This window comes from Schistocerca americana, chromosome 2, assembly GCF_021461395.2.
Source record: "Schistocerca americana isolate TAMUIC-IGC-003095 chromosome 2, iqSchAmer2.1, whole genome shotgun sequence".
NCBI lineage: Eukaryota > Metazoa > Arthropoda > Insecta > Orthoptera > Acrididae > Schistocerca > Schistocerca americana.
Window position 1 is genome coordinate 704,569,661 of NC_060120.1, and position 13,276 is coordinate 704,582,936.

Here is a 13,276-nt window from a genome sequence, read left to right on the forward strand (position 1 = left end):
ACAAAAGTTTCTGACTAATGCCTGCTGATCACACGTTTGCCTGCTGATTCAGCATGCCGGCGTACTATAAAAGCCGGAAAAAAATTGCTACGAAGCTTTCAGCTGAATCAGAACCGCAGAATCTTTGCAGAGTCAATATCGCAGTCGCTGTTTTCGCAAAAGATGCAATTACTACAGGCACTGCTACTAATAAGAATTTATATATTTTACTTATCAGTTATTAATTGTAATAATGAAAGCAGGTATTCTGCGTTACAGAACTTGAAGAGTCTGTGGAGTGCAATACACACCATAAGACAGTCAACGTTGGAAAAAGAGCAACCGCCATCCGATATTGAGCGCAAAACGTGTCACCACGAAATAGTGCTAATTCATCTGAAGGACTGCAAGGCATGTCTACCATCAATACTCCCGACCATCAGTTCTGCCTAGCTCGACTACTTCAACGGCGGTAAAGTTGACATACATCATGGAAGAGTGAGTGATACTGATACAGTCGATTTTGAATGACTGATATTTAATAGTTGTGTATGTAAAAAAGTCAGTTTCCATTCATAAAGTATTACGCAGTGGAAGATGGTAATATTGATCTCTAAAAGAAAATTCATTGTTGAACTAAAACCTTTTGTAGAAGTCAATGAGTGAATAATACAATCGCTTCAGAGAGAGTGCTTTAGTGATTCCGAGTACTGTCTTGTTTGCGAAGTGTACGGTAGGGACAAGTGTATTTATTACCTAGAACTGTGTCAGTCCTATCATAAGAAGCTAGCCGGCCGGAGTGGCCGAGCGGTTCTAGGCACTTCAGTCTGGAAGCGCGCGACCGCCACGGTCGCAGGTTCGAATCCTGCCTCGGGGCATGGATGTGTGTGATGTCCTTAGGTTAGTTAGGTTTAAGTAGTTTTAAGTTCCAGGGGACTGATGACCTCAGAAGTTAAGTCCCATAGTGCTCAGAGCCATTTTTGAACCATAAGAAGCTAGCAGACATCTCCATGACAGACATTATTCGTAATATACACAGATTGCCCAAAAAAGTTGTTCAGTGCGTTTCGATTTCATATACAGCTACCGAAAGACGTGGCGCAGTGGTTAACACATTGTACTCGCATTCGGGAGGACGACGGTTCAGAACTCCGTCCGGCCATTCTAATTTGGGTTTTCCGTGATTCCCATAAATCGCTTCACGCAAATGCTGGGATGGTTCCTTTGAAACGGTACGGTCTACTCCCTTCCCCATCCTTCCCTAATCCGATGGGACCGGTGACCTCGCTGTTTGGTCCCCTCCCCCAAATCAACCAATCATATACAGCTGTGAAATTTTGGTTGTATAATGGAGTTGTTTCATATACTACTCGAATTGCAATAAATTAATGTTTTCAATAGAGGATTCTGTAAAAAGTGTGGAGGAGGATGTACAATTTGCATTAAATTCGTATATTTCCACTGCATGTTACAGTATAAAATGTAATACTTCCCTGTGAAAACGCTTATACAATAAAATTATTAATATTGTTTCATCATCATCATCATCATCATTTAAGACTGATTATGCCTTTCAGCGTTCAGTCTGGAGCATAGTCCCCCTTATAAAATTCCTCCATGATCCCTTATCCGTGCTAACATTGGTGCCTCTTCTGATGTTAAGCCTATTACTTCAAAATCATTCTTAACCGAATCCAGGTACCTTCTCCTTGGTCTGCCCCGACTCTTCCTACCCTCTACTGCTGAACCCATGAGTCTATTGGGTAACCTTGCTTCTCCCATGCGTGTAACATGACCCCACCATCTAAGCCTGTTCGCCCTGACTGCTACATCTATAGAGTTCATTCCTTGTTTTTCTTTGACTTCCTCATTGTGGACACCCTCCTCCCATTGTTCCCATCTACTAGTACCTGCAATCATCCTAGCTACTTTCATATCCGTTACCTCAACCTTATTGATAAGGTACCCTGAATCCACCCAGCTTTCGCTCCCATTCGACAAAGTTGGTCCAAAGATTGAACGGTGGCGCAGATAACTTAGTCTTGGTACTAACTTCCTTCTTGCAGAAGAGAGTAGATCGTATCTGAGCACTCACTGCATTAGCTTTACTACACCTCGCTTCCAGTCCTTTCACTATGTTGCCATCCTGTGAGAATATGCATCCTAAGTACTTGAAACTGTCCACCTGTTCTAACTTTGTTCCTCCTTTTTGGCATTCAATCCGTTTATATCTCTTTACCACTGACATTACTTTCGTTTTGGAGATGCTAATCTTCATACCATAGTCCTTACATTTCTGATCTAGCTCTGAAATATTACTTTGCAAACTTTCAATCGAATCTGCCATCACAACTAAGTCATCCTCATATGCAAGACTGCTTATTTTGTGTTCACACATCTTAATCTCACCCAGCCAGTCTATTGTTTTCAACATATGATCCATATATAATACGAACAACAGTGGAGACAGGCTGCAGCCTTGTCTTACCCCTGAAACTACTCTGAACCATTAACTCAATTTACCGTCAACTCTAACTGCTGCCCGGCTATCCATGTAAAGACCTTTAATTGCTTGCAAAAGTTTGCCTCCTATTCCATAATCTCGTAGAACAGACAATAACTTCCTCCTAGGAACCCGGTCATATGCCTTTTCAAGATCTACAAAGCATAGATACAGTTCCCTGTTCCACTCATAACACTTCTCCATTATTTGCCGTAAGCTAAAGATCTGTTTCTGACAACCTCTAAGACGCCTAAACCCACACAGATTTTCATCCAATTGGTCCTCAACTAATACTCGCACTTTCCTTTCAACAATACCTGAGAAGATTTTACCCACAACGCTGATTTTAAAGAGATACCTCTGTAGTTGTTAGAATCTTTCTGTTTCGATGTTTAAAGATTGGTGTGATTACTGCTTTTGTTCAGTCTGATGGAACCTGTCCCGACTCCCAGGCCATTTCAATTAATCTGTGTAGCCATTTAAGACCTGACATTCCACTGTATTTGATGAGTTCCGACTTAATTTCATCCACCCCAGCTGCTTTATTGCACTGCAATCTATTGACCTTTTTCACCACTTCCTCAAATGTGATCCTGTTTCCATCCTCATTCCTATCCCATTGTACATCGAAATCTGAAACATTGCTGATCGTATTTTCACCTACATTGAGCAACTCTTCAAAATATTCCCTCCATCTGCCCAAGGAATCCACAGGATTCACAAGCAGTTTTCCTGACCTGTCCAAAATACTTGTCATTTCCTTCTTACCTCCCTTTCGAAGACTGCTAATTACACTCCAGAATGGTTTTCCAGTAGCTTGACCCAAAGTCTCCAACGTGTTTCCAAAGTCTTCCCAATATTTCTTCTTGGATGCTGCAATTATCTGTTTGGCTTTGTTTCTTTCTTCAAGATAACTTTCTCTGTCTACCTGAGTTTTAGTATGTAGCCATTTTTGATACGCCTTCTTTTTCCTTTTACAGGCTGCCTTGACTGTGTCATCCCACCAAGCTGTTTGCTTCATCCTACCTTTACACACTACTGTTCCAAGACATTCTTTAGCCACTTCTAGTACTGTGTCCCTGTACCTTGTCCATTCCTTTTCCACTGACTGTAATTGATTACATTCAACTAACTGGTACCTTTCTGAGATCATTGTTATGTACTTGTGGCCGATTTCCTTATCCTGAAGTTTCTCCACTCTTATCCTCCTACATATGGACCTGACCTCCTACACTTTCAGCCTCACAATTCCAATTTCGCTGCAGATTAAATAATGATCAGTGTCATCAAAGAATCCCCTGAATACACGTGTGTCCCTCACAGCCTTCCTGAATTCCTGATCTGTTATTATATAGTCAATGACAGATCTGGTTCCCCTGCCTTCCCAAGTATACCGGTGATTGTTCTTATGTTTAAAAAAGGAGTTTGTGATTACTAAGCCCATACTGGCACAGAAATCCAAGAGTTGTTTCCCGTTCCTGTTGGCCTCCATATCCTCTCCAAATTTACCCATAACCTTTCCATACCCTTCTGTTCGATTTCCAATCCTGGCATTAAAATCACCCATGAGCAGAACACTGTCCTTGTCCTTTACTCTAACAACTACATCACTGAGTGCATCATGAAAACTATCCATCTTATCTTGATCTGTCCCTTCACAATGCGAATATGCTGACACAATCCTAATTTTGTTGCTAGACACTGTCAAATTTATCCACATCAGCCGTTCGTTTACATACCTTATTGCAACTACGCCGGGTTCCATTTCTTTCCTGATGTAAAGCCCTACACCCCATTGTGCTATTCCTGCTTTGACTTCTGACAGGTAGACCTTGTATTCTCCCACTTCCTCTTCTTTCTCACCCCTTACCCGAATGTCACTAACAGCTAAAACATCCAGCCCCACATTACTTGCAGCCTCTGCCAGCTCTACCTTCTTCCCATAGTAGCCCCCATTGATATTAATAGCTCCCCATCTCATTACCCCGGGTTCGATTCCCGGCGGGGTCAGGGATTTTCTCTGCCTCGTGATGGCTGGGTGTTGTGTGCTGTCCCTAGGTTAGTTAGGTTTAAGTAGTTCTAAGTTCTAGGGGACTGATGGCCATAGATGTTAAGTCCCATAGTGCTCAGAGCCGTTTGAACCATAGTGCTCAGAGCCATGTCATTACCATTTGTTTGCCGAGTCGTATCTTAGGAGTCCCTGGTTTGTCAGTTAGAGGTGGGACTCCGTCACCTCCAAAGGTCCGAGGCATTTTGCTCTGATTGTTGGCAGCATCATATTTAAAGTACAAGGGAAGCAGGTTGCTATCCTTACTTGCCCCGAGTCTCATTGAGTTTTACCCCTAACGGTTGAGGGACTAACCGGTGGATTTGGTAGTCTTTGCCGTATGAGCACAAAGGTGACCACGACTCAGAATATGTCCGAGATGCCCAGCCTTATTCCAAAGTAACTGGTATCCCGACTGTCGGGACAACTTACTTGGCCACTCATACGTTGCCCGTGGTTCATGAACTAGGACATGGCTGCAGGAACCCACAGCCTGAACCATTGTTTGTTTTTCTTTAATTCCATAGTAATCCTATAACATAATAAGGTAATTTAGTATCCTTGTGTGTGAGACAAGAAATGATTACTAGACAATACAGGTGACTACAGTGTCCTTTGTGTAAGAAACTCAGAAATGCGTATGTACATAAATGATGCATAACATTTTTACCTTGGAAACATTTTTTAACTTTCTCCAGTGGCATGCTTATGTACACAGTCATCTCTGAATTTCAGAGAAATAATTTAATTTGAGACCATCATAAATTGTCGTAGAAATCTGTTGCTATACTTGCAGTGATCAATGATGGTCAGGGATCAGTGACGGCCAGTGATGGATAGGCATTATGCCACAGGTGTATAAGATTAACTCTTCAGTGTTTACCGTTTAGTGTTTACTGTTCAGCGTTTACTATTTAGCATTTGCCATTTAGCATTCACCATTGGACTTTTAGCATTTAGCATTTACCGTTTAACGTTTACTGTAAGGCATTTAGCGTTCACCATTTTCTATTTACCGTTTAGCGTTTACTGTAGTAGGCTTGGGGTACAGAATACACAACTGGTGTATCCCTATCATCCCGGCTTTTTAATTGTGCCCTGGAAAGAGGAGGGAAGTGGGGATATAGTGCATATTGGTGGTCTGTACGTAAGTAATGTAACTTGACACCATTTTTACAATACTATCTGATTAGTTGGAGAGAGAAAGGAGGGATGTGCGGTATAAACACTCATTTGGTCGTTTTCATCGTATTGGATTGTTAATACTGCTCTATGATTGATGGGAGATAAGGAGCGCTGTGATGTGATGGGCTGGAGATAGGGTGCAGGGGAGGTCTTTTTAGTGGTTTGGGCTAATTCAGTTGGACTGTTCAGCCGTCTTGGATTTTTTAATATTGAGTTCCGATCGGCTGGAGGTAGGGGAAGGACAGAGGAGAGGTATAAAACAAAACTAAGCTTGTGTCGTGTTTTAAAAAATTATTTTATGCAAATGTGATGCCTTATTTTAATACATCGATGTGATTGGTTGGTAGAAGAAGGGGGTGAGAGATTGGAGCATAAAGTAGAAGAAGAGGGTGGGGCATTGGGGCATAAAGCACAATTGAGCTTAGAAATTTGCTGCTAATTTTTTTTTTTTTAATTTCCCTTCTCCCTGTTTGCAGTACAATTGACCTATTCTGAATTTCCCACCAATATTTGTATTTGCTGCCAGCTCCCATTTCAGATTTTTTGAGATACCCATCAAATGCGATTGCATCTACATGTCTGTGCTACCACCTAGCAGTAGAAATTGCAACAGTGTTTCAGAGTGTTGGTAGATATACTGTTTGTATTTAATAATTTTGCAGCTGCTCACTTCGTTTTTATCGAAATTTTAGTATCTAGTATTACGTCAGAATTATTTATTTTAGTAAGTGAGCCTAATTGTGGGATCTTTCCATGGATGCTCCTGCAATGTGCTTATTAACTTTCCTGTTTAAGACCAAAATATGTCTTTCAAGATTACGATTGTTTACCAGTCATAGATTTCATCAAGTATTTCATGACTGAACGTAAAGAGGCATTCATGTAAGCCAATAATTCCCTGATGCACGCCACATGTACTGTGCCAGCTGAGTAGTCCCTTCTTTCGCGTGGAGCAACCAACTGCATGGTCCTACATTTTTACAACAGGTTTAGAGTAAAGCCACCTCACCTGCATGGTTGGTCTACTCAGGGCACGGACCATTAGATCTCATTCCCTATATTTCTCCTTAACATTCACAGTTAAAGTTCGTCCACAATACAGTGGCCAATGCGCAGTGACCAACTTTGGTCCAAAGCACTGGGTGAGTTCAATCGATTGTTCGGAAGGGAAGGCAACATATTTTGCACACTTTAAGCTGGTCAGCGACATGTTGCAATGACATAATCGAGGCGCACGCCAGTGTTTGTCAAACGATTTTACAGAAACTATTCGGTAAAATAATATAGCTTTGTATGTCAGCTTCATGATGACATCCTACTATTTCTATAATGGTAATAGTTATTATGATTTCACATTTAAATAAGACGCTGTGATAAATTCGAAACAGTTTGCTATGAAATATAGCGGTCACTATGATATTGCGTTTGGTGCATTTTAGATAATATGTTGCTGTGCATGAAATTTTGCTAAAATTCTCAAGTTTGGTGGAGGTCTCTGTCACCAGTCTCGAGAAAATCTGATGTAGCACACTCATTTGCGATCGCGCCCGCCAGCGACAAAGCCAGAATGTAATATCCACAACATTCCTCACATTTCACATCGGTTTTAGATATCGAAATAAGACTTTGGCAAATGAGTGTTTTTCTATATAATTATTAAGCAAAATTTCATTGTCTACTGTGTTATTCCACTAACTATACGCTCTTTTGATGCTGGAGCGTAACTTTTTAAGGGCCATCGATGGTTTTGAAAAGAGAAACGTTGTGGGTTGTGCTTTGACTTTACTTTTCCTCAGTCCCTCATTTAATAATCCACTGTTTCAGAATTCCCTCGTAGCTGCATCTGCACAACATGTTAGTAAGATGACATTGTGTTAACTCTGCTGTGTTTTGGAAAAAGAAGCAAATGTCAACATGACAACAAGACATGTCACTCATGTCGATTTTTTTAAAGTTGCAGATCACTTAAAGGCCAGGCAAAAATAAATCGTTGCTTTTATTTCATTTTCAGCGGAATTGTTTTTAGGTAGTAATCAAAGAAGATATGACAATAATTCTTTTTCAATGCGTTCCACTTAATATTTACAAAAAAAATTGTGCATAGGCTTCATTTAGAACGGCACGTCCATACCAGCGCTCGGCATTTCCCCTAGAGTGCCTGCTCGTAGCCCCCACCTCCACTGCTATCCCCACGTGCGTCCTGCCAACTGCGCATCTCCCGGCCACGTTGTTCTGTGAACACTCTACTCTACTTGCTTACACCTTTAAAACTCCGGCCTTCTATAAGTATTTCTGCTCATATGGCTAGGAAATGTATACGCCTTTTACTCTTCTATGATTTTGTCAGTACAGAGTCATTATGATATACGCTGCCTGACAAGGAAAAAGTGAAGCACCATGAAGACATGTTTGGATGTCAATTAACTTCGTAAACACATCCACCATCTGAGGGTATGTAAATGATTAGAGCTGCAGTTTTCTGTGAAAGGTAGAATGATCACCAGATTACTGTTCGTGTTTAGTGCTGTTATCAGGCCTGTTAGGATATATGGTGGGTGTGAACATCGTTAGATGTTGAGTGATCACTGTGAAGTACATGGAAATGCTGAGTATTTGTCTGAAATAGCGTTATCATGAGTTAACAGTGTTTGAAATAGGCCTCGCTGTGGGTCTCCAGTTGTCCGACTGGTCGAATCGCACAATATCCAAATTTGTGGCTCATTTGAATGTGGCAGTAGCTCCATGCTGGACTGCATCGGAACATGACGGCAGGCGTACTCGTTTGACAAGGTTTTATTTGACAACGTCTAACCACCACAACGATGGGTCGCCCTATTTGATGTGAGGAGCCATAGTGTGTGACTTCAAGTCATGGCTGCTAGTTATTGAGGAAATATGACAGCACAATGGAACGTGTTTCCTCATGTGTTACCTCACACGCAACGGTGTAGTGGTGCCATTTTCGAACAGGACAATTCTCATTCACACAAGGTACGTGTCTATTGCCACATTATGGTGGTGCCATTTTTCAACAAGAAAATGCTCATCCACACAAGGAACGTGTCGCTATGAACTGTCTTCATGATGTTGAGGTACTTATATGACCAGCGAGATCTCAAGATCTGTCCCCAATAGAACATCTGTGGGCCTAGCTCAGTACATGGGAGATAAAGGGCCAGTTACAAGAGTCAGCTTACGCCAGGAGAGGATACAACGAATTTATTACGACCCTTCACAACCAAATCAGAGCATGCATCCAGACCAGGGTAGGTGGAACGTCGTTCTCGTTCGTGGGACGACAAATGTTATTTGCAGTTGGTATGCAAAATCAATTTTCGATAATACTAACTTTCAGTTTATAGTTTCATTATTACACACAGAAGCAACACTTGGCAAAAGTGACATAAAATTACTGCCATCTTAACCTTAGTGATGTAAATACCTGAAATTGTGCGATTACAGCCCTCGAAACACCATGTGTGTAAGATACAAATGGCTCTGAGCACTATGCGACTTAACTTCTGAGGTCATCAGTCGCCTAGAACTTAGAACTAATTAAACCTAACTAACCTAAGGACATCACACACGTCCATGCCCGAGGCAGGATTCGAACCTGCGACCGTAGCGGTCACGCGGTTCCAGACTGAAGCGCCTTTAACCGCACGGCCACACCGGCCGGCTGTGTAAGATACAGTTGACTTAAACAGTGTCCTTTATTTTTAATTTGGTGTTCATTGTTAATACAGCATCTTCAATATTGATAAGATTTTCTTTTGTATTTTGAGTTACTACTGCGCATGCATTCCAGTGACAAATAGGAGAAGGACAGTCGGAATTCGTGTTGTGTCAAATTCGAGTTGGTTACAGGCGACGTCCCTACTATATACGACATGAATGCGGAAAAAAGCAGATCGTGCTCTTTCGGACACGAAGAACCTAAGCCTGGATGATTTGATGAGAATTTGGAGACAGCTCCACTAGAAAACGAGGGTCATCTAATAGTTTAGTCTTCTAATAGTTTAATTCATCATCAGACTGTACTTCCATGATTTTGAATGTTCTTTTAATTCTTTTCTGTTTTTAAGTTTCAAGTCCTCTAGATTCTGTTTAATTCTCAATGATAAGCAATACCGTAACAAAGGAAGCTTCTCGCAAAAGTTCTTCACTGAGCACTGGGTGTATCGAACATATCTGTAAATACTTCATTACGAGTATGTCACCAATAGTCCTTTCAGGTTAAATAACACTCACACTGATGCTATCTTTAAGAGAGTGGAGTGTTTTTCCTCATCTTGATGAGCACCAGTATGTCATTTTTGATATCTTTGTTTGTTTGCGAGATACGTAGATATCCAACTCAGTCGTTTGCTGCTACTCTGCAAGGAACCAAGTGTTGATTACAATGTGCCTAAAAGAATTAGTACAAATCACGGTAGTACTCTGCTTAATCCTGGTCGTCATAACCGTAAGTAAATTTATTTCAAAACATAGATTACGCTTTATTGCGCAAATGAGTTTATTTTTTTCATGTAATGTATAAAATTTCGCCAACACAGTTTTACTTAAGGACGATTTATCGATGGGATACGAACGATATCATACGAATTTTCATACGATTAAAGATATTTTGGAAAAAAACGTAGAATAGGATGCTGGCTGCAGTGAATTTTCCTTTGATTACAACTCCAAAACAAAAATTCACGAAAGAAACAAACAAAAATTACTGCTTTACTTTCCGCATGCTGATATCTACACGTAATAAATTAAACTGAACTAGCTCAAGTGGCTTCGTCAGATCAATCAACGTGTCTTTTTCATCGATATGTAACAACGTAGCGTTGCCTAGTTTTGTCTTTTCGAGAAGCCCAATCGATCTGTATTATTTTCGAAACCATCTAGCTTTTCCAGATATACTTTTTCGTCAAGTAATCTGTTAAAAAAGCCTGATTTGTTTCATGTGTCTCGTGGTACAATAGCCAATTGTTAAGAATACGAATACCATAATTAACAGATGTGTAGTATACGCCTTTATATTTCGGGAATTTGTCTGGAAATGAACATAATACGCATAAAAAATTGTGCGACGAGCAACAATGCAGAAGAATAACACAACTTAGATGTAACTATCTACTTTTTTCGTATAAAAAGCTGTCTTCATCTCAAGTTCTTCTACCACCATGTTCTTTCTAAAAGCTACAGTTAGAAAAGTTAAAGTATTGTCATAACATGCAACGGAACTAAATGAATGGCGGTAAGTAATTCCTACCCAGCAAGTATTTTTATTAGCTGCAGTTCTTCGAGGTCGAAGCCACTGGTTACGCAACACTTCAAGATTATTAGTGCACTTAATTATTTTTCACTTTTTCTTGCATTCCCACTTTCAGTTTCTCACCAATAGCTACCGTGCATGTTGCCTTATGATTACACAGCAATAATTCACAAAACATTGCCAATCTTAGAATTAACATTTGTTAACTTCGAGACCTCATCATTTTCCACCTAGTTGTGTTTCTTCGCTGGTTTTGGTTTTATTTTCTGTCTTCTCCAGAAATTTCAATGGCTTCTGTAGTGTTGGCTGAAGATCCAACATCGTGTTACTAGAGGAGGCCGAAATGCACGCGTTTTAGCTCACGCTGGCTGGCGTGAGGAGAGAAGAACTATACTGACGTGAGGTCTGGAACATGACAAGGAATTAGAATTCAGAAAGCGGACGTAATAGTTTGATACTTAACTTTAATCCATTAATGATGAACGTCGCTTTTGACGGTACATGATTCACAATATTATCTGTTCAGAAGACATAGTAACTGAATATGGCGCCTTGCTAGGTCGTAGCAAATGACGTAGCTGAAGGCTATCCTAAACTGTCGTCTCGGCAAATGAGAGCGTATATAGACAGTGAACCATTGCTAGCAAAGTCGGCTGTACAATTGGGGCGAGTGCTAGGGAGTCTCTCTAGACTAGACCTGCCGTGTGGCGGCGCTCGGTCTCCAATCACTGATAGTGGCGACACGTGGGTCCGACGTATACTAACGGACCACGGCCGATTTAAAGGCTACCACCTCGTCGCATCGCCGCCATTTTTCTAGTGTCTGTGGTCTTGCTGTATCATGTTTGTAGGGCCTGTAGTTTCGTTCAAAATATAATATTCATCCGTCATTTCACTCATCTAAGCTACCATTAAGTCCCTCCACCCTTCACGCAAGCACGCAAACTCGGCCTTCGGGAAAAGCCCCGCGACAGGTGTCCACCCACCAGCCTACCCCAACCCTTGAGCGGTCGGCTAACCGCCGCGAGCTCTCAAGCCACCCACCACTGCCTCTCGCTGCACGACTCCACGAGCAAGCTTCTCTTAATGCCACGATGTCGACTCTCACCCTGAATCGATTTAGGGAAATCACGGAAAACATAAATTGGTTCAAATGGCTCTGAGCACTATGGGACTCAACTGCTGAGGTCATTAGTCCCCTAGAACTTAGAACTAGTTAAACCTAACCAACCTAAGGACATCACAAACATCCATGCCCGAGGCAGGATTCGAACCTGCGACCGTAGCGGTCTTGCGGTTCCAGACTGCAGCGCCTTTAACCGCTCGGCCACTTCGGCCGGCACGGAAAACATAAATCAGGATGGATGGACGCAGGTTTGAAGAGTCGTCCTCCCGAATGCGAGTCCAGTGTGCGTGTGTGCAGATTTCATCCTTGATGTCAAGTAAGTTTCGACATATACAGTATATATCGTTTCTCCTTGGAATCTGAGTGATCCAACTGAAAATTTTCGGAATAACGACTGCAGCGCCTTTAACCGCTCGGCCACTTCGGCCGGCATGGAAAACATAAATCAGGATGGATGGACGCAGGTTTGAAGAGTCGTCCTCCCGAATGCGAGTCCAGTGTGCGTGTGTGCAGATTTCATCCTTGATGTCAAGTAAGTTTCGACATATACAGTATATATCGTTTCTCCTTGGAATCTGAGTGATCCAACTGAAAATTTTCGGAAAAACGACGTGTAAGAAGAGTTTAATGAAAACTAGACAGATTCTTGTTTTGTGGAGAACAGCAACGTCGAAAAAAGTTGGAGTCACTATTATGTACTTCTAACGTTGTGTTAAAACATCCATTGAAAGCATTCCCAATCAATAGAAAAGCTAGTACCATCTTCCATTAAGAAAGTGTATTATCGTCACATGTGTGAACAGTTCCTAAGTTCTCTGAACAGGAGTAGGTTATCAACTCTAGATAGTATTACGTGGCCTGTCAACGTTCGCACCAAGCCATCAGTAGTAGGCATTTTGTTGCATCTTATTTAGAAATAATCTTGTTGTTGTAGGGCTCTAAAATACACACTGCCAATATGATCGGTGAACCAGTGTCGAGCCTCTAACGGAGCGTGTTTCGTTCAAAGGCAGAAGAAGCTTCTCAGTATTGGAAATGTGTGCCTCTAGCAACAGTACATGTCTTGCAGTTTGTATGCGGCACTCCTACTATACTTTACAACAATTAATGTGCTTCCGCGCTGTATATTACATCAGTTCTTACTATTTTCATTGCAACAGATGATTT

At 41.4% G+C, this 13,276-nt stretch overlaps 1 protein-coding gene across 1 annotated transcript in view; it reads left to right on the forward strand.

The window, feature by feature from the left end:
* The first annotated feature begins 10,080 nt into the window (after positions 1-10,080).
* The window catches only part of LOC124596276 (esterase FE4-like), an 85,278-nt gene continuing 82,082 nt past the window's right edge, over positions 10,081-13,276 (forward strand). Inside the window, 1 exon segment of the mRNA XM_047135354.1 lies at positions 10,081-10,179. Within this exon segment, the coding sequence (XP_046991310.1) occupies positions 10,117-10,179 (63 nt within the window). The 5' untranslated portion in view covers positions 10,081-10,116.